Source organism: Rhea americana, unplaced genomic scaffold (genome assembly GCF_003343005.1).
Source record: "Rhea americana isolate MKP2758 unplaced genomic scaffold, rheAme1 scaffold_53, whole genome shotgun sequence".
Taxonomy (NCBI): Eukaryota; Metazoa; Chordata; class Aves; order Rheiformes; family Rheidae; genus Rhea; species Rhea americana.
In genome coordinates this window covers 2,389,433-2,412,561 of record NW_028186679.1, presented here as the reverse complement: position 1 = coordinate 2,412,561, position 23,129 = coordinate 2,389,433, and the positions used below count along the sequence as shown (strand labels likewise).

The window sequence follows — 23,129 nt, the reverse complement described above, 5'->3', positions numbered from 1 at the left end:
AAAGAGCGAGGGACAGAGGGAGAGAGGGGGGATAATAGTAACAACGCTAGGATCTATTTAGATGGACTAATATAGGTGTCTAATTTGGTTGGTTAAATGTAAGACAATTCAGAGATGATTCAGGTCAACTTTTCAGAGCTGACTCTGCCTTGCTATACAGTTTAGACAGAGTAGTATTTAGAAGCTTAAACTGGGTGTTTATAGGTAGGACCCTAAATGTAGTTAATAACATTCCTTTTGTAGGAAGATAGCAAACAATTTCAGTTTAATATGTTTTTCTTTCCCATGTAGTACAAACAGGCCCAGGACCAAAATTTCTCTCAGCATAAAGCCTTCTATCTCCATATTCATTCAGCAGGTCATATTTAACCAATTTAAATATCCTTCCTGTACACTCAATAGTAGACCCATTCTGATCAATAATTTGCAGGTAAAGTTTTTTACAATGCTTCATTTTTTTTTACCCTCCTTGACCTTTCTGGTGCTCATGCTACTGTTGAATATTCCTCTGTATCTCATCTACCTTCTGTGTCAAGAAAGCTGTCTGCTTTTTGTCTCTCTGTGCAGCTGTTTATGCTGATCTGCTATTTCCAAAATTAAAATTTTGAGCACCCTCACCCTATTCCAGATTTCGTAAGAAAAAGCAGAAAGACTACTAAAGTAATTCTTATGAAAACCCAAACAAATAAATCAATTAAATAACACTTGCATGCATTGGAAAGACAAAGACATATTCATGCCTGAATCAAAGAATAACACAATTGTACTCGTCTCTCCTCTTCTTTTGATACCTTCTTTTTCCATTCAAACTTCTATTATTGCATGTTTTCCCAGTCTACCTAGATTAGGCAAGTAACATACCTTCAAAGGTGCATAATCACTGAAAGATATAGCTAGGCACCTACTTAAGCAGGAGAAATCCCTGAAATTCTTCCTGGATGCCTAAATACCTTTGAAAATCTGGCCCCGAATGTTTCAGAACAAGGGCTTATCTTTTCTGGAGAACAACAAACATTTGTGAGTGCCATAAAAACTCAGTGGCAAGAATTTAGTTAAAAGACAACAGGGTGAAAGATAGACCATGATATATAAATAGAGTGTATGTGATCACATATGAGAAAAACAATTTGAAAAAAAAGAGAGTAGCTTGGGAAAACTACAAATAACTGAGAAAAGACACTACAAGGTACCTCTTTCTTCTGGCAATACTTTCTAAATATCTTAGCTAAATTCAAATGTTTTCCTATGCAGTTGCAGAGCTATGATGGTGTAACATGCATCATCCAGAAACAGAGTTCGCCCTTTTATAACCTTATGACTTAACAATGTTGACAAATGCAGAAAGCTTTACAAACAGTTGGACCAATGGATTGTGAAACATGTATAGTAATGGTTCAATTTAATGACATTTTGCATCATGATTAGAAACATGTTTCTTACCATTATCATAGATTCGTGCAGGTCTAATGGAGACTACTAGATCACAGTAACACAAATCACTTTTGACTTTTTATGCTCTGGGAACAAATGGGAAATCTTTCCTGCCACTGCTGAAACAAACTAAAGGTCAGTCTTTGAATGGTATCCAAACCTATTTCTCTCTTAACAGTATTACAAAYAAAGTGCTGCACTGCAAACTCCAGTAGTCTGTCAGCAGTTCATGGCTCTGTGCAGCAGCAGAAGGAATAGCGGGTGACAATGAGGTATTTAACTAACTCATTCTAAGTTTTTGTGGATTTGGAACCCACTTTCTGTTCCAAGGTAGCCAGTCATAATAGGGAAAAGTGCTTACATGTGTTCATGTGAAGATACAAAGAAACCAAGCACACAAATCCAATCCACACCATTTTATCCCCAGAAAGCAAAGCAGTGGCAGCCAATACTTTGTAACAGTGCACAGGTACCAGACGTACAGCTGACAGCCTCCAAGGGCTTCAGCATCCCACCTAGCACTGATGTCTCTTCTCTTCCTTCTAAAGAAACCCTGAGTCTTCGCACTGGAGCAACCATATTTTCTGCAAAATAAACAACAACCTTTCTTCAATATGTTAATGCCCTCTTCTTTATTTTGGTTATCTTTCCCTCTCTTCAGTTATGGTAACTGCAGAATATTGCTCTGTCTTAACAAAAAAATCATTATTCTAACACCACAAACTCTATACCGACCAGAAAACTCACAATTTATGGTTTGAGCTCAATTTGGGCACTGAGTTAGCTAGCTGTATACAACTTGCTTGCCAGAGTGAAGTATATAGCATTAAATTAAAAATTGTGAAAGGTTTATGAAATTAGAAACTTTTATTTTTCCTCCATTTTTTCCTCATTTTTTAAAAGGATTGGGGAAGGATGGGGCACTGTTCCTCTTTCATCTGTGAAGTTTCCAAATGTGGACCACTGAAACAAGCACTCCCTGAGGTTGACTCAACCCCTTAATTATCTTTTGCTCCTTCAGGTGAGTACAGACAGAACTAACTTTTGGAAGACTAAACTTAGGTTGTACACACTTACATACTTAAACTTAAACAGATGTTATATGTGTAAATTTATCCCTCCAACCTAAGGAAAAAAAGAAATCAGGCTACCTTTCATAGTATGCTTAGATTTTGTATTCATCTCGGTTCTTTTATGTAGAATATCAAGGTTTCAATTTTGGAAGACATTTTTAAAGGAAAGGTGTTCCTAAATTGATGGTTTTAGAAAACAGACCAATTCCTTTAACTCTTGCTATGTTATCCTGTTTTTTTCTCTTGTGATTCTCTTATTTTTAACTGAAACCAAAAATTAAAGTATCCTAGGTGGCTAGAATCAATTACAGTCTTTGTGCATACCAAGTTTGATTAAAGTAGAGGTTTTCACTGCCATTTTATCTGGAGAAAATCAAAATGMAAACATATGCAAAGAAGCTGATTTGGCCTTTATCTTCTTCAATCTAAAGAAATATTAAAATTTAAAACCCCAATATTTCTATTGGAATAAATGTCATTCTCATCACAGAGCAGCAATGATGACTCATTTCAGAAGTATATCTCCAAGTTAAGCTTGTGCTGCATATACAGTGCAGACCACTCCACAGATCAGAAACTTACTGTACTACAAATGAACATCACATACAATTGATACTGTATTTTTTGGTAAATGTTAGGATTTTACATTAKATAAAATCAATCATAAAATTTTCAGAATACACATAATATATTGGAAATAACACTAAATAAGCAATTAAAAAAACAGGTATGATTTTTCTACTTTTGTTCAATTCACTGTAAATGCAACAATACTACAGCAGAAATTGTATAGGAAAAAATATTTTAATTACAGACCTTTTAAATTATTTCAAGTAAAAACTGCTAGATATTCAGACCATATCTATACTTAGTAACATGAAATCCTAAATGATTTGCAGTTAACCAAGTTGCAGGAATTATATTTCCTACTTTTGCTTACTCTCAAGAAAACCTCTTTCAGACATTTTGAACTTGGACCTGACGTAAGCATGAATGAACTGAATGACGTTTAAAACCTAATGACTGATAAACATTAATGTAGGTTTAAAACCAAACTAGTGGCATGTTATGTTGTATTCAACGGGTGGGGAAAGGATGCTGGTGTTAGCATGCATGAGAAGAAAAACGGAGATAAAAATGGATGCCTGCCAAACACATAAACACCATGTCCAAAAAAATAGCTGATTGTAAAGAACATCCTCTCYTCTTATGTAATAGATGTTGTTGAACTGATTTTTTAAAAAGTGCAACCACTTTATGAGTCATAGGGTGCAACTGCAACCGAGAAAATGTTTACTGGCCTTTAAATTAAAGTACATTGTGACCAACGGAATCAACATTATTATTAAACCAGGAGACAGCTATGGAAAAATATGATTTTTTTAAAAATAATCTGAGCACCCTGAAGAAACTAAAACCATTATTAATCCAAGAAATATATGTAGCCTCATCTGTTCACACAGTTATACTGATGATACTCTCACAGTGAAGAAATTCCCCCTCGCGTTCAGGCAGAACTTCCTGTGCCAAATTTCGGCCCGTTGCCTCTTGTCTTGTCACACGGGACAACTGAAGAGAGTTTGTCCCCGTCCCCTTGACACCCTCCCTTCAGGTACTTGTACACATTGATAAGATCCCCCCTCAGTCTTCTCTTCCCCAGGCTGAACAGGCCCAGCTCTCGCAGCCGTTCCTCACAGGGCAGGTGCTCCAGCCCTCTGATCATCTTCNCCCCTCAGTCTTCTCTTCCCCAGGCTGAAGAGGCCCAGCTCTCGCAGCCGTTCCTCGTAGGGCAGGTGCTCCAGCCCTCTGATCATCTTCGTAGCACTATGGGTATGTTTTCTTCTCCAAAACAGAAGAAGGATATTCTAAGACTGAAAACATTTTCAGCAGAGATCTTTAAAAATAGGGGTTAAAAGAATAAACAAGAAAGGACTAAAATATTTCTCTAGCAATCACAGTAATTCTATTTCATGCCATTAACATGATGGAATTTATCCAAATAAAAATAGAGCCACAGGATACATACATAAGGTATGTTTAGATTACCAGTTAGATGCATATTTTTAAAGAGCTTTTACAGGATGTGCAAAATATGATGAAGCAGGAAAATAATTATAAACAACTGTGCAATGTAACAAGTGTTCTTATTGTTTCTTTATTAGTTTAAAGAAAACTGAAGCCTAATAACAATATGCCTCTTACAGTTCAGAACAAAGCTATTAATGTTCTAGCTACTTACTTTGCATTTGCTTCCCTCAGAAAGTTGTTGAGAACAGTCGCATACAGTACAGAATTAAAATTTTCAAAATTAATACAACCAGTAAGTTAACAAATTTCTTGAAACACAATGGATAAGGAAAGGAAGGAATCTCTAGAGTCTACAACATTCATATGTTAAATTGTTTTCTATGTTTTGCTATGCACTTTTTACTTTGTTTTAATACTAGTATTCTCCAACATTGATAGATCTGTTTTCCTAAAGAAGATAAACGGTTGCAAAAAGTCTCATCTCAGACATCTGATGAAAATCAAATTATAATTGAATAACTGTCTGACTAACATTAAACTTCTGTGCTTAACAGGGTTTAATTAAGGAAATATGCACAGGAGAACATTATGTTAATTTTTCAACTTGTTTGTTTCCTATAGAAATAAAAGGCGCTTGTCTGCTATTGTTTTCTCCTGATTAAAATTCAGTATATTAAGCACAGTTGAGTAGATCTATGCCTACATGACAGACCAAAAGCACAACTCTTCAAAGTTCAGATCGAGAATATCTTGTAAAGGTTCATTTTGTATCAGCAGTCTCAATCAATGTACTTTGAGAGTTAAAATTTCTGCTTGTAACAGGTGAGAATGGCCTACCAGAGATGTACTACCATATAACATACCACTTCAGTAGAAACTTTCTAATTGAAGAATTAAATCAAAATAATGTTTTGAGTATAGCAACAGCAGATTTGACCAAGAATAAAGTGACAYAGAAGTTAACAAAATTCTGTAAAATAAAACCAACCTTAAGACACAGAATGGCACTTCTGAGCAATCTTATGCAACACAGCAAAGTACATTAATTGTAGTAATGGCTGATTTAGAATGATGGACTGAATGAAGGAAAGATCTATTCATAATGAAACTTGAGGCAGACAAAGTATTAGTTGCAAGGCATATTATAGGGCAATTTTTGTACTTTAAAGAAGTAATGACTTTAAAAGCCCTCCAGATTTTACATAGGAACTCTCACTTCTGTATAGACACTAGGCAGCATTCTAGAGTCCTTATTCCCCTTACTATACTGTGTTGAAAGAAACAGTGATCAGTTGAACTGCTCTTCTGAGTGATGCTTGAAGGAGTGTAGTCAAAATTCTTGTTCACTGAATTTACAAATCTTCATGTGAGGATGTTATGGCGTTAGACTCTGTATTTTGCTTTGCCATGATCATTGATAACACATATGTGCTGAAAAAATATAACACTGATTGCAGCAGCATAATTGATTATGTTATTAATTATTAACGAATTGTTCTGAAATACATTTGTTTGACCAACCCAGTGATCTTGTAATTATCCCTTTTCTCTCCAGAGGCCTGGAATTGAATTCTGATTTCACTGTCTAGCTATAGAGAGTTTTTCCATTTGTAATTCCCAGCTTTGAACTCCACCCCCGGGAGTACCACAGGAAGCATTGGTGAGGCTTGAACCTTTTCTCCATCATTGTCTCACTGCGAAAAGGGATAGATGACAGAGCAGTAAAAGGCCTAAGCTGTCTGAGCTGTAGCTATGGTGCACTTTCTCCTGCTGCCCCCCCAGCCCACAGTTCCACCCAGGAATGGTGGAGCTGCAAAGTCCCAGGCTCACAGATGATGGAAGCGTGGCAGAGGTGACAATTTCTGCTCTTAGCGGGGAGAGATTGGAAGCTGTTGGGAGGAATCATGCACAATGCTGGGCAATGACTCCTTGGGTTATTAGAGGCTTTTCTGGGAGGTCTGTACTCACTGAAAGGAAGACCCCAGTGGGGAGGGAAATCACAGGCTCTTTAAGACCCCCCCCAAAAGTAAAACAATGATTTTGTAAAAACACTTACATTTAGATCTCTGAAGTGCTCATTGTAGTCTAAGGCATAACCTACCACAAATAAATCTGGAATTTCAAATCCATAATCTGTATTGAAAAAAATAACAAACATCATCAATACAAAGTAGGCAGCTATTATACAATTCTTCAATTCATGTGTTGGTTCTCTGACCAGAAAGCTATAGATATACACAGTCAATTTAGGTTATGTTTCTTTTGCCTCTTAAACAGCCAGCTGAGGTTAGCAGTGGCTCTATGCATGAATTCTGCTCATAGACTGTTGGGGACAGGCATGGGAACAGTCAGTTGAGAGTTAGGAGGAGGTGGTGTACAACTGTGTGGAGCACAGCACATCTGAGCCCTGAATCTTGCCTCTGTGATTCCAGCTGGAACTAGCTGTAGAGAGGCCTCTCTGATACTGCAGAAGGAAGCCAAAATCAGGGCAAAAAAGTTCTGCCTAGGTTGGCCTTCAGCTTTGCTGGTGTGTATGTGATGACAGCCAGCCAGTATCACACTACTGATGAAACAAAATATAATTTTAATTAAGTAATAACTTGCAGAACTACACAAAGGCTTATATATTCTCTTCTGAGAGTTGCAAAACTGTTATGCATATTATACTACCAAAATGTCTCAGATGCTGAGCAAACTAAAGCCCTAATCATATGAAGACTCATGCACATACGTAGTTCAGTCATGCAATCACACACTTCAAGCTAAGCATAAGCACATCTCTTTTTCAGTGTGAAGCCTGGTGCAGCATCAGCACTATAAAAAAGAATTAGACCCTTTCCAAATTGTTCACTATGGAACCAGAAAAAAATACATCCTTACAAACACAAAACTAGGTCAGCATAAAAAAATTTGTAGATATTCAAGGGAGGATTTTATTTGTGTATTAAAAATCTGTGGGTAAGAGACATTTCGGAATTGCAAATTCAGGAAAATGAGGAACTGACACAGCATTCTTGGTGATTTACAAGACTGGCCTCCGATGTTCTGTAAAATTTGTCCCAGTTGAAATAGATGAGAAAGTGGATAATACCTGTTTCATTTTATGAATTATTACATAAAAATATTAAGCTTTCATTCATGCAGTAATTTTATTGCATTTTTAAATATGTTTAACATTAGTAAACCTAATAAAATAGGTACTTTAACTTACTGGATTAAATTCCAAATATTAAAAAAAATATATAAAAAAAGTTGCACATGGAGATGATTGGGTCACAGTTTAGATTACTGGGCTAAAACTGGCCCAGCACTAAATTACTTCTGCTTCAYAGAAGTTTCTCTCTCTCTTAAATCCCAGATCCTTTCATGTTTCCTCCTAGTATTCATCTGTCTCTCTCCTTCTATCCCCCTCGCCAGCTCAGATAACCAGTACTGGTTATGTTTAGATGGAATCCTGCAGCTCATTCAAAGAGAGCTAATGAGGAAGGGAAGAGAAAGACTTTCTTTTCCTTACAGTTTTTCAGAGACAGAAGACAAAAAACTCACCTGTCATGGATAAAATTTAACTTTCTCATAACTTTCTTATAAAGTTGGCATTCTGCAGAAAACATCAGACTATAATGATCATGGCCGGGATTTCCAAAACACCATTATTGAAATCATTCCATTGCATCCTATAATCCCACTGACAATTGAAATTTTATAATGTTTCTAGGTGTTACTAAAATGGTATGAAAGGCAAGTGATAGAATGGTAACTGTGATATAAAGAAGATTTTCACAATACCACTTACAATCTGGTCTGTACCCATCAGGCCGAGATGTTCTTTTCACCAGCAAACTGTAATTAAAAATGGCAAAAAAAGTCAATTTGGATATTTATCTGAATAACATGCATAAAAAACTATTCCCTTTGTCAAAAAACTTCTGAGCCATATGAATCACTTTTCTCTTTCTGCTTCTCCTTCCAACAACGTGCTGATGGCAGGGAAGAGATGAGTGCATTCCCCCTCAAATGCCATCCGTGCCACTCTTGGCATGGCTGGAGGTGTCACTGCCACTGCAGGACAACACAAAGTCATTTCCATTCTTCTCCTCTCCTCTGCCTTGTCTCAGGTCTCAGGGACTTTGGCAGCTTTCTCTGCTGAGCTCCCTCTGTGATACTGCAGCGCAGGATTAAAGCAGGATCTTGGAAGGTAAATCTGCATGGGAAAATATTTTCTGCTAGACTAGCCTTTTGTTTCAGTCTGCTAGTTAATTACTAAGTTTTGTGGTTGTTTTACTCACCTTGCCACTTTAATCATTTTTGGCTTGTATTTTTCAATATTATCAAGCAGAACCTTCATAGTCCTTCCAGTTCCAACAATATCCTTACAAAACATGAAAAATACAGTAAGTAAAAAACAAAGCAAAGCCAAAAAGAGGAAATCTGGATGACAACTAAGCACTTCCACATTCTTATTCTGTGGAAATGATATTATTTCTCTCAGTGTATTGTGAGCCACRTCTGAAAAAGGTTAGGACTGTGCTCATGTTTTTTGAAGCAATCACTTTCTACTCAGAAAATAAACAGCTAAAGCACTGTCTACTTCCTCTTGAAAATAGTTATGTTTCTAGTATGCAGGTATCAGACTTTTCACATTACGTTCAAGACTACAGCTGCGCATCTCAAAGCAAATCTGACCTATTTGTTGTTTTATTATTCCAGCAAAAAGGAATTTTCTCTAGATCTGCTGCACTCAACCTGATCTAAATGAGATAAAAAATATATGCCTACCCAACTGAGCATCACATGGAGAGCAGCTGTTGTTCATGAACTTTACAGACATGTAATTTCCATTAGCAAAATCTTACCTCTATTCCTCAGCTATCAAATAGCTTTAACAGACTTTGCTGCAGACATTTTTTATTCCTGTCACAGCAATTAGTGTTAACAAATAAGGAGCTCCTAGCAATTATTACAGTGGCTGATTTCTGTGGCTGTTGATTTTTTTCCTCTGCTATGGAAAGACATTCCAATATCTATAGATTTCCCTCATTACACTGTCCCTCTTGCTGTTGCTTTCTCACACAGGTAGATTGGGCCTGAAATGCCAGGCACATCCTGACATGCCCTTTAAACATCTCAGTTTCTTTTCTACCACTTTTGAAGAGAATCACCTACACTAATTAAGAGAAATTTTGCAGCGCCAGAGAGGTGACACATTCTTTTTTGCTTCTCTACAACTGAATRCTGTTGATTTACATCAGCAACTTATCCGTGATGTTACTGCAGCAGGGGATACTGCAGGACGCAGTGCTGACAAGCAGCAGTCAGGAAACTTGAAAGATTGACAGTCTGGTCCAGCGTGTAAACAATACTGAAGTTGTAAAGGATGTGCAGGACTATGCTACTATTTCAAAGTCATGCAACTGAGAAGTTTAGGGCATTGCTGCAGTTGATTCACTGCCCTCCAAGGAACAGGACAACTTGCAGAATGGCTRCTCATGAAGCCATAAAAAGAACAAATCAGGTGATGCAGTAATGAAGGTTAGAGTACAAATTAGAGCCTCACCAATGCAGTTTGATTCATCGTGCAAATGCAAGAAGACTGAGAGGTCATTAAGTAAATCAACTCTTTATCTACTTCACTGCCTCCCAGTTCAGGAAACACAGCTGTAATCCAGTCTGTTTTAGAAACTAAATACACAATCATGACTTTACTATGTGACTTTATTATCAAAGTACAATATGATAGAAGTGGCCTCCTTACCTCCACAATTAGAACATTCTGAAACAAACAAACAAACAAAAGGAAATATGGTTACACAATATTCACAAACTAAAAGAAACAACAAGTAAAATGAAGATAAATATATCTATGCTCATATGTACAATTGGCTAGGATACAAGGAGCTTCTGTTTGATTTATGTGCTCTGAATAAGAACCAGACAGAAATGTAACACCTGCAGTCAGGAGCTCTGACTTGGCCTTGTGCAAGAATGGATATAGCTACAGATGATACAATCAGACAGAAGAAATCCAAATGGGATAAAYTGCACTTTATTCCAATGTGACTGCAAGTGTCTCAACACCGTACTCAACAGTCTATTCAGTTTATTCAAATACTATTCCCTATGCTAATATGAGACTTTAACAATAATATTTTTACTCTGAAATATGTTCCCTTTTTTCCCCTAGAACCCTCACAGAATAAAGAATTATGGGCCAACTTGTAGCACCCATCCTCAGACTGCAAAGCATCCTCTTCTCTTCAAATAATGCTGCTGAAATCATTAGTATTACTTGAAAAGAAAGGGAGTGGTCAAGGTAAGAGCAGTGATGTCAAGCCTTATGCCTGCACAATCACACAAGCTGATGTTTTGCTGAAATGGTTCATCACTGTTCCAGGCAGCACAGTATCTTAGATGATTTCTGCTCTTCTATTAAAACCAATAATAAGAAGTAATATTCTTACCAGAAGCAATAAGAATCTGTTTATTAGTGGACACTATCATATGCACATGCAAAAGGATAGTGCTCTCTATTACAGTCATGCATGAAGACCTCCTTTCTGAGATGGAATCAACAACAGCAAAAGGAAAGTTATCTCACACATATCCCTCTCTCTCTCTCTCTCTCTAAATATATATATATACATGCATGTTCACATTGTGAGTGCGTCCTGAAAACCTTGTGACTGATAGTTTCACATCCATGCAGTACTCACTGGACTAGCTTACACTGCACTTCCTTTTTATCAAGCTTATTGGCTTTGCTGCATACATAATGCAGAGCTCATCTAACTTTCTCTGCAATCACACAATCCCAAAGTTGAGAATTCTGGGAAAGACTCAAATAATACGGAGAAGGAGGGTGTAAAGTGACAGTGCACATAAACAACATACCTTTGAGAGTTTCATTAACTGTTATCTATTTTTTTTAATCTTCAAAGTAGAAATAACTAAGATGGGTTATCCATGAGTATATTCATAAGTTATCCATAAGTATATTCATACTGAAGTTCCTCCTAACAATCACAGTGCTTGGTGGAGAAACATGGCAACCACTAAAGAAACATGTTACCACATACTGTATTATTCGTCAATGCTCTGAAATGGCAAAACACTTGGTAAAGGTGTGGAAGGAACTCCCGTAGTAGTTCAGCAGACGTCAGCAATGGAGATATCCCTCCAGAAAGCCACTAATTTAGAGTGATCTCTGATAGAACGTGCACTAATCTTGGAGGGTAGTTTCTTTTTGGTGCTTTCATAACAGGTTTCACTAGCGGTTATCCAGCTTGCCATGCCTGACTTTCAACTTCTCAACTGCTGACACAAACAACTTTGGGATCCGGGAGACCTAATCCTGTATAGGCAAAGAGTCAAGGCCTTTCAACAACCAAAATCTAAAGATGTCCTGCATCTAGAAACTTCCTCCTTCAAAAAAGAATGGAAATTTGTTAATTCTCTAGTTAAAATGAAAGACCAAAACCATGCTCAGGAGAAGCCTACAACATGCTTACAGACACACACTGTCTTAAAAGAAACAAGTCAGAGGAGCCAGCCAAAAGGGTCTGGATACCATCTCACTTCCTGGATGGAATCATAACCAGGAAAAACACTTTCAAAGATGAGGCCAGGACATCTGGATCTGAGTGGATCACTAGATCCAATCAGTGGACACCTGAAGATTATGTGCAGGAGTAACGGTTTAACGATCCTCCTGAGGAACTTGCACAGCTGGTGATTTTTATATATATCTATATATGAGGGTATTTATATGTATGTGTGTATATATATATATATATTTATTTACATATACACAGACATCATATACTTATATTTAAAATGTTTTATATGTATGTGTGTGTGTATATATCTATAAAACATACAGAACAATCCACAGATGTGCAGAGAGCTACAGGTTGCTGTGGAAAAAACTCACTAGAACTAAGGAGAAGAACACCTTAAGTTACAGCAAATAACCCAGAATGACTGGGACTGTCATCCAGTAGGAAAGGATAACCCAACAACGCAACCCTAACATCCTTACCYGTTCTGCCAGCTTAGTGCAATTCTTGGTGTTCTTCACAATCCTGACAAGAAGTTTCCTCACAGAGGAAAAGCAGATGTCTTCTAGTGAAAAGATCTATCCAGCAACTATAGCTTGAGATGGGACACACCATAACTGACACGGCAGAGAGCCACAGAATCCTACATTAGCAGATTGTGTCAGGGTGTAGCAAGGGCTGTTTGCTCCCCAAGGGGAGCTGGCAGCTGAGTGTAATAACATGACTGGCAGGCTAAGGACCTCTCCAGCCAGGGCCCAGCCTCATAGTACTCAAGTGAGGTGAGCAGAGCAGACCCAGAGATGGTAGCTAGGTTCAGCCAAGAGTCCAGATCATCAGGCAAGTTTGTGGTGAGGCAGGTCTGAGGTCAAGTGGAGGTCAATCCACAGGCCAGAGTCAGGATCAGTTCCAGCAACCATAACCAGGGTCAGACATAGCCCAGTGATCACCAGGCAAGTCCACAGTGATGAGACAGGAGTCAGCCCACAGGTCAGGGTCCAGACTGGTGGGCTCCATGGCTGGTCAAGGGCCAGGACAGGGCCAGGGCAGGGCAGGAGCTCAGCATTACTATGGCATCGCAGGGCAGGACTGACAGCCCTGGGCTGCGCTGAAATGGGGATCTGAGCCTGGGTAGTGATAGGGGAGGCTCGGGGGGACGCAGGGGAGCTGGGCAGGGACAATAAGGCCTGTCAATGCCCTCATGACAGGTTGAGAGAAAAGTATAATACTGGGACATTTCGTTGACAAAGATGGATTTTGCTGCCAAAACTGCTTCAGTTATCCTATCATGAACAGAAATACAGATTTTCTCATTTACTCTCAAGCACAAAACACAAAATTAGATGGAATATGGCGACAGCAGCCTCCCTGACCATGCAATTAGGGTTACAACTAACTGAGAGAGATAGACCTTACTAATTAACTAGTGAGAAAAAAAAATTACACATTAATAAAAATGGGACTGAAGAGAGACTTTGAACAGTCATTAAGACTATTCTCCTGGCCCAAAGAATTGACTTAAGCTATTCCTGGCAGATATCTGATTTACCTGTTTTTGAACCTGATGAGGACGTCAACTTCCTCAGGCAATGTGTTTCAGTGCCTCATTATCTAAGAGCAAAAATACAGTTAGAAAGTTTCTGTTGATATTTGACCTGAACTTGTTTTGCAGAGGATATAGAAAAAACTTATTTTCTTCTCTTTTTAGGTTCTTCCATATTTGAAGACAGATATATTTCCTCAGCTTTCTCGTTTTCAGATTAAACAACCCTTATTCATTCAATGATTGCTCACAAGTTACATTCCTAGATTTCTGATCTTTTTCTTGTTCTGCTATGGAATCTGTCCAATTGGCCAGAATCCTTCTACAATTTTGATGCCCCAGACTACAGAGAAGCTTTTTCCAGTGCTGAGAAGAATAAAAGAACTACTCTGTATGCCTTACAAATAATCCTCCTTTTTCTATATTCTAATACAATGCTTCCCTCTTTTATAAAGGTATTCTGTCGAACTTGTGATCCACCTGTCATCTCCAGTCCAGAACTGTTGCTTAATCAGTCTTTCCTCACTTCATGTTTATGCAAAGGATTACTTCTATATAAACACAGAAGTTTGTATTCATCTTTATTGTCATTACATGCCAAATTTATTCAAAGCATTATGTGCTTTGAGCCAAATTCTTAAAATAATTCTTAAAATCGTAATCCTACCTTGTAGTATTGTTCCAGGTGGTAACATTAGTGTGAAATGCTAATTCCATCTTTTAAATCATCAATGAAATATTACATAGTCCCTGAAGAATATCCTTTAATGGATCCCTCCAGTCTGACAGTGAAGCGTAATTAATTTTCTTGAAAACAGCTTTCCAACTAGTTATACATCCATCTAACAGAAATTCAATCTAGTCTGCATTTCCTTATTACAAATGACTTGAAGGAAAAAATTGAATGTGGAGCCAGACATCACTGAAGGATCTGTCTGATCATAAGAGTGGCAGTCACATGCACAAGGCTTCAACGGAAGGATAAGATCTAGTATTGATTAATTAACTTGAGAAGGAAGGACCTTGGTGCAGCCTGACGTTTGATGACTGACATTCTGTTGGCACTCTGTGGTCTTGTCACTTCCTTCTCAGATTCAGGGAGTCAAAGAGTTGTAAATGGGAATTGTCACATGGGAGATTTGGTCGTTTGATAGTCCCTTTAATCAGTCTAGCTCAGGAAACACAGATATTCTCTTTTGTATTATGTACATTCTCATTATTTCCAAAACATAAGTAAGATTCCTTGTGCTTTACAGAAAGCCTGGGAATAAGGACTTTGTACTAGAAAAGCCACTGTAAACTATTTAAGTAAGAAAACATTTCATATATATAAATAAGCAGGCAGCCTGATACTTGAGAGTGACCCRTTAGCCAGGGTTACTGTGACTAATGTTAGCTTTTGCTTGTGAATGAAGGCACTCAAAATGGTTTGCCATTCTGAATGGTTTGCCATTTTGCCATCCTCTGGTACCAGAAACTATCTCCTCTAGAACTACTTGATGTTCTTGGAAACTGACTGTATTGCTCCCACTATCAGAAGACAGCCTGTTGAAGTAGACTACTGATAGAGAGGTTTGAGAAAAAGGAGTAGACACAGTAGCAGAAAAATAAATTGGGGGGAAAAAAGTTTCAACACAGAGTATCCAAGATAAGGTATTGGTGATGCTTATCTGGCTACAGATGCTTATCTTACTACAGCTGGCTGAAATGGGGTAGCTTATCACTGAGCAGATGCCTAGAAGATAAAAAAGAATGTAGTGAATATAACAGGTTGGTATGTTATTAGTATTGTCACTATCATCCTAAAGGTACAGCTGGCTGCATCTAGCACACCTTGGCAAAGGTCACAGAGATGGGCTGGACCTTATTTGGCTTCACCTAAGTTGACAGGCAGGAGACTGGTGAAACTGATCAGCTTTTGGTAACACCGCAATGCCTGATAGCTGGTCAAGAGACATGCCAAGGRCACTGAAGAAGTCTTCTTCCCAGCATATGTGTTTGGGGGTCCTCTACCATATAGATCAAGACTGGTTTGTTCTTTCAGATACAGCTGTAGCAAATCAGATGAGAATAATAGTAATCCCACCTTCCAGCATGTGCTCAGTATCTTCTATTTTTGAACCTTGGAGAATAGGAAACAGTAATCTTTACTGATACGAGTCTCTTTAGCTGACTAGACTGAAGACAGTATAATTTCTAAGTAAAGCCACCTTCACCAATACCAGCTATGAAATAGGTCCAGAAATCAAATCATGATTCTGGTATATCTTACAGTGAGACACAGAGTGAACAGTCAACTTTTTGAAGTATGTCCTGGAAAAGATTTCTTCTAGTGCAAATAAAAAACCCTTAAGCAGATTGAAACACATTTTTATACTGAGTGGTTGCAAAAAGGAGCCAAAGATTTCATTGCTGATTTATCATAGAAATGGTTGGGAGCTGATGGGTATGGACGATTGTGATTTACCCTGTGTTTTCATCTGTTCCTTCCAGATAGCTGACACGAAGGAGGCTGGTGCACTCTGTACTATAACTTTCAAATGCAGGAGGGAGTGGGCTGCTGTGAAGCTTAAAATTCTCCCATTTTGAGTGATCAGGGTTCACACAATTTGACTCTCTGCATATGGACACTGCATATATGATATTCACATTGTAAAACAGATCTATACAAAAATAAAATTTGCCCWCGTGTATTATTTTAGAAGTATTAGAAATGCTTTATAACACCGTGCCATGGGACATCTGGAAAAAGCAGGAGGCTTTTGACAATATTAGTAGTATGTAAGACAAAGAAAAAATCATTTCTAATTCTTGCATACCATGTGAATTCATTTGTCACGTGATGAAAGACACACACACAAATAAATTAGAGAATATCATAATTCCTTTCATGGATGCACTTTTTACTTCTGTAATAAATATGTATGTCTCTGTGGATTTAAAAACCTTTAGTAATGGACTGAAACCTGCAAAATTTGAGAAATAGTCATCTGTACTCTACTGCCTTTCAAAGCCACATGAACCTACACACTGAAGTATGTGGGTTGTTAYTACAATACATGCAAGAAAAATCTTGTGATAAGCTGAAAAATACTCAAGCAGTGAGTCAATACATTTCTATTGTTTACCTTCCCACAGGTCAATAATAAATGGAACAATGTCAGCTAACAAGACCAAGTATAGTAATGAGATCATGTGTGCCTCCTGCCTGACAGTAATAAGTGCTATGGAAACTATTTTTCACCTTCCTGGAAAAGAATAACATTTTTTTTCCTGGACTTGGACTTCATATTTCATTTAAAAGGCTAATTTCAAAGGAAAAATTACTATGCTTTGAAATAAGCATTTCAGTATTTGAGGCAAAGGCTGTCTGCATTCACATAGCATATAATAAATACTTTAACAACATGAAGTGCTTAGCTGTACATTTAGAAAGGGGGAGCAACTCTACTCAAATAATCAAATAAGCAACCATACTTAACACAACACTACAGCTAACAGGACAAACACAGCCCTTGCATGTAAAGCAAGAAAATCAGGTAGGTACACAAAGAAGCTATTTTCTCCTTAAATGCCTTAGTATAAAATCARTAGGATACTACGTACACACATTTAAAACAAAATGCTAAGAAAAGCAGGGAGAATTTAAAACTGAGAAAGAAGAATGATTTGAGCCCTRGAAAGAAACACTCTACAGTGAAGTAAGGTTTGTAGCAGGAAATAGTATCTTTTATTTAATTAACAGCCCAGTTCCCAGTAGGAAATTTTTTTCAGAAAAGAATTTTGACCTCTCAGCCCACATCCTCAAAGAGACCACAAAATACCTTCAACAGCTGATCCTGTGAACAAAAATTCAGAACCATTGTGTGTGCTAAAAATCATGGATTCAGTAAGACACTGGTTTTATGGCACATTACAATCTCTCCTCAGAGCCTGCCTTCAACTCATTTATCAGTTTTCCATAGCTGATAATTTGCTCTCTTTTTCTATCTCAGAGAAATTCTTAACATTTTTATCTCCCTCTTTGGTAGCGGGGAAGGTGATTGCATAGGACAATCATCTTTTTCTCCCAAATTGCCTAACGGATTACAGCAGCAGGTTAAAATTAAGAATTACTCCCAGCATATACTTAGCCTGAAGTTTGCTGATTCCATTCAGATCAATAGAAGGATCTGCAAGTTTGAAATTTTTAAAGCAAGACTTGAAAATAGTCTATGGCTCAAAAGAGAAATTGTAGGCACAGTGAAGAAATTATCAGGTAGGATCCCTTGCTCCAAGTTACCCCAAAGTTCAGATAAGAAGATTTTAAGAGTGGCTTCTGATCTTAAAATATAGGAATCTCTAAACAAAGCTTTGTTTATCTCAGGCCAAAGAATTGTACTGTAGAATAAATAGAAAAATGAACTCTAATGGAGGAAGATTTGCAGAGATTTTTGAGAAGCAATTCAAAAAGGCAGATTTACCTATGTCTTGAAAAGCTCATAGAAGGTAAGCAAGTAGTAATCTTAAAAAAAGAAAAAGCAAAAGAACTTTTTCACAGATATTTAAATGTGCAACTCATTGGTGTAAGATCTTGTGGGACTAAAGGCATAGCTGGATTTACAAAGAGATGAGATAGATGTAGATAACAATTCTAGCATTGGATCTATTCAAAATGACAGTCCAGATACAACTTTGTATTTAGGAAGTCTTTATACTTGTTCTGTCTCACATTTCCTTTCCCTAATAAMATTCTAATTGGCTGCTGTTGAAGAGATTATGCAAGCCTAGACAAACACTTCATCCTATGTGGTACGATAGTAATTGTGGTCTTATGAGTGGAGAAAATACGTGCAAATTGAGACTGATAGAAATACTTTTACCACAAGGCCCCACTGCTGTCCTGAATTCCTTCCTCTCTGCTTCTTYGAGGAAATTATTCTTAAACTATTTGGGGACACATATAACATACTGTTAGTAATACCAGCTTATAAAGTATGAATGAATACATAGATATTGGGAAAAAAAAGCAGGTGAAGGCAATAAAAAATACGAAAGATAAAATAAATATATAGCCCCTTCTTACCTATATGTATTTCTTTTTCTGGAGGAGGGCACACTATCTCAGATTTTGATTCTCTTACGTTCAATTTCCATTCAAAAATCTGCATTTTCAAGTAAGATTATTTCTAAAAGTATCTTCTTTTCATGTGTAGTTTGTATCTTAACAGAGTACATAATTTGATAAGGTGATTGCTCCAGCTGAATTGTTAACCAATTGTTAACTTGCTCATCACACATACAGCCCTAGCTTTCTTAGCATTGTGTTTGGGGAACCTCAGGTCCTGCTGGTTAAACAAGACATTTTATGACAACTTAATATAAATTAGCTTTGAAGAAGCCATGATATCCAGCTSAAGAATCATCAACAAACAAAGGTTAAACAGTAATACATCAAGTTTTAGTGAAGTGGTCTAAGAGAGACTGCAAGGATTGCTGTTAGAACAGATATCATTTAACAGTATGCACATGAACAAAATCTACAGATACTCACACCTCATCAGGATAGAAAATAATACGGAAGACTTTTGAGAGATTAGAAATGTAAGTAGGAGCTTTCGACTGGATTCTAGAAAAGGTCCCAAACGGCTGATTTTAATAGTTTCTGCTGGGCTGATCCACAGCTAATATYATTTCTGAAAGACCACCTACCTTCTCTGAAAGATATTATTGTTTGAGACACTGAATTTGGTCAGTGTCGGCTGCTGATGAGTGCAAATGGGTTAGTGTTTTAAGAGTCTACGTACATAGATGCTAGCTATCACAATCAGTTCAGACTAGCTCAGTATCTTGAAAACTCAGCAGTGGGTGACCTAATGGAGGGAACGATGATATGCTGTTGTTAACTTTTTGTTCCTAGAGCATTGTGTTAAATGCTGAACCTACATGTTCTGCTTGCAGMCATTTTTACAGAACGTTTCTGTTGCGCACAAGTAGGGCAGATTACCATAATCAGTCTAAAGGTAATGCATGAATGGATCACCATCTCCATTCTCTTACTTAGATGACATAGTGTAATTGTCTGATAATTTGGAGTGGGAAGAGGATTTTTGACATAAATGCAATCAAYACAATTATGAATTCATATGACATAAAAGCAGGTAGACAGTGGGTGAACATACCTCATATCAAAAAGAAGGTGGGAAGTCTGGAAAGTTTTCTTTGTACTTTCCTTCCTCCAGAACAAAAAGAGTAAACAATCAAAAGTAACAGTAGAACAGATTAGCTAAGAAGGAATTGCAAAGATAGGTTATTAGCTTCAGGGAAGAACAAAAAATAGAACGTCTTTTGCTGTGGAAAAAACAGTTAAAGTTGGTAATTGTCAGGAGTAGGCAGTATAAAACCTAATTAAGAAAAAAGCAGAAAGATAAATATGACTAAAGATGACAGTTAAGTGGAGGTACAGAAGACAGAATACTTTGAGATGCACAAAACCTATCAACCACTGAAAAGATGAAAAAGGCAAGGCTGAACATATGATAGGAGTATACTGAGATGCAAAGACGAATGGGAGACATGACTATTGCAGACTATTGCAAGAGAATAAAACTCCATGTTGCACAGCTGCCCCATGGATCATTTATTAAATATTCAAATGCTAACATATTTAGGAGGATTACAAAGAAACAGTTCTCAGTACTCTTGTTWTAACTTATGACAAGCACAGAAAATGGTTGAATAAAATAAAAGAAATAAGAGACACAAATATTGAAAAGAAAGTGAGATTGAAGTACATCCCTGGAATGTGTTCCCATATGACAAAAGGGAAAAGAAAGAAAATGACAGACAACTGATAAATTAATTTAGGCTACAGATACATAAAAGAAGTCTAGAGATTTTATAACACTATATTCTGCCAGAAGGAAGTAAGGACTACTTAATGGTGAGTATCTTCCTCTGATTGAACTCTCTTTTAGATATGAGTTGACTGGGCATTTTAGGAGAAAACCAGAATAATGGTAGTATGTTCAAACTAGTACAATGAAGAACAGGAATTCAAGACATGCACTTTCTCTTCCTCTTGATCAGTATTTAYTACTGTATATGCTTCTCCAATAACACCTAAACCACTGGCTGTCAACAAAATGGATTTAATATGAAGAATGACTCTACATGAAGGAAGTTATACATTGATCTAAGTTTTGGACAAAATTGGCATGATCCTTACAGCTGGAATATTAATAAAAGTGCATTAGATTCATAATTACACCTTASTAACTAGGTTGCTACCTTGTTTTCATTAAAAGTTCATATTAACCTAATAAAGAAGAACAATTAATTTTGTCCATACTCTATGTTATATAGAGAGAGTTGTAATTGAATAATTGTATRTATGTAATTTTTAAATTAAATATATATTACACACATATAATAAGTATGTAAATACAAAACTATACAAATTATAAGTATGTCATTTTGTCTAACTTGTCTCACTTGTGAGGAAACAAGTCAAAATGGTATAGGAGTTTTTTTAAAAGGTTACAGGACGTACTCCATATGGAACAATACAGGAATAACTCCTGCCAGTAGAGACTTTGGACAATGTAGCCAGCTGCACAGCTCTTGGAATTAATGTTGTCTGAATTCTGTATTTCTCGTGCGTCTGGATATCCGATTACAATAATTGTTCCTTCCCCTTCAACCAAAATACAAACTTCACATTATCTACAATACATTAAGACAAAATATACATACATAAAAGTAAAACAGGTAAACAGCAGTGATAATTCACAGCACTGGTTCAGTTAGATCTACTGAAATTTCAGGAGGTTTTAAAATATTTTTGTTTAGATGCTACAAATACTTTAAAATGTGTTATGAGTTATTACAGCATTGTGCAGTACTGTGTATTCTTACAGTATTTACACCAAGCAAGGTTATATTATTTGTTGTTTCACCTTATCTGCATGGGTTGCCATAAACATCTTGCATTGCCTCTTGTTTTCTGGATAGTTATTAATTATCTCCCTATTTTCAAATTTTATTCTGTTTCATCTGCATAGAAAAATATACTTATAAAGCATTAGAGTCTTAGGCTACATCAGGACTCATTCTCCAAGTACGTTTATTAATGATTCATGCAAAGGAAATCTTGAGTCTCAACTCTATGACCTTCTCCACGATACACGGAGAATTTTGAATTTGTGGATAATTTTTGCCAGGTAACAATTTGGGTATGCATACTAATTCCTTTCTCTCAGAATATTTATCTTTTTCATGCTCTAGGTTGTTATATATTTTTTCCTAAGTTTTTAATATTTTTATAAACAAAAGTATGTTCTAGAGATACAAAAGAGATATTTTTCCTTCTGAAGAGCTATTATCATTAACAGTTTATTTTAAATTTGCTTTTTAAATGTTTTGCTTTCTTAAAGCTTTCTCAGAAAGAAACATTGCCAGAGAACAGCATGTTCATGAAGCTACTCAGCAACCTATTTTTCAATATAATGTACCACAAGGAGAGAGGTAATTGTTAAGAAATACAATAAAGTCTTATTTTTTCTATTTAGTGTTCACTAAGATCATAGTATAGCTGAGGTTCCAGGTATTATTACCTAATATATATCAGTTAAGATCAAAATCTCCGTATCTTTTGCCTGCAATTTTCAAAAGTGTTTTAGCCATTTATGCTTCGGAACTTGACAGAAAGTTAATGGAACTTACATTCCGAGTACATGCAGGCACTTTTGAAAATATCTTCCATGATCATTACGTTAATAGGTTTTAACTTGGCATATTAAATTTTGACACAATTACAAGCCTTCATTAACAGGTATTTCAAGCAGGCAGAAGTATCCATTTTGCTTAAAAGCAGAGAAGTTGAATTCTACCAGCAAATCTTCCACTAATGCACTTAGTGCACTAGGGGCTGACCTGCTGGAAAGCAGTTACGTGCAGAAGGACCTGGGAGTTTTGGCGGACAAGTAGTTGACCATGAGCCAGCAATGTCCCTTGTGGCCAGGAAGGCCAATGGTCTCCTGGGCTACATTAGGAAGAGTGTTGCCAGCAGGTGGAGGGAGGTGATCCTGCCCCTCTACTCAGCCCTGGGGAGGCCTCATCTCGAGTACTGTGTCCAGTTCTGGGCTCCCCAGTACAAGACAGACATGGAGCTACTGGAGAGAGTCCAGCGTAGGGCTACGAAGATGATCAGAGGGCTGGAGCATCTGCCCTATGAGGAACAGCTGCGAGAGCTGGGCCTCTTCAGCCTGGGGAAGAGAAGACTGAGGGGGGATCTTATCAATGTGTAGAAGTATCTGAAGGGAGAGTGTCAAGGGGACAGGGACAAACTCTTTTCAGTTGCCCCGTGTGACAGGACAAGAGGCAATGGGCAGAAATTGAATCACAGGAAGCTCCGCCTGAACGTGAGGGGGAATTTCTTCCCTGTGAGAGTGACGGAGCACTGGGACAGGTTGCCCAGAAAGGTTGTGGAGTCTCCTTCTCTGGAGATATTCAAAGTCTGCCTGG

General features: G+C 37.3%; 1 protein-coding gene across 2 annotated transcripts in view; it reads right to left on the bottom strand.

Moving 5' to 3' along the window:
* Positions 1 to 4,640: 4,640 nt before the first annotated feature.
* The window catches only part of PRTFDC1 (phosphoribosyl transferase domain containing 1), a 47,843-nt gene continuing 29,354 nt past the window's right edge, over positions 4,641 to 23,129 (bottom strand). Inside the window, exons 5-9 of one of the 2 annotated variants that reach the window (XM_085318328.1) lie at positions 10,285 to 10,302; positions 8,819 to 8,901; positions 8,326 to 8,372; positions 6,589 to 6,665; positions 4,641 to 5,963 (exon numbers count right to left, since the gene is read on the bottom strand). In XM_085318328.1, coding sequence (XP_085174454.1) covers positions 5,916 to 5,963; positions 6,589 to 6,665; positions 8,326 to 8,372; positions 8,819 to 8,901; positions 10,285 to 10,302 — 273 coding nt within the window. In that variant the 3' untranslated portion in view covers positions 4,641 to 5,915. The other variant, XM_085318329.1, reaches the window with a different exon arrangement.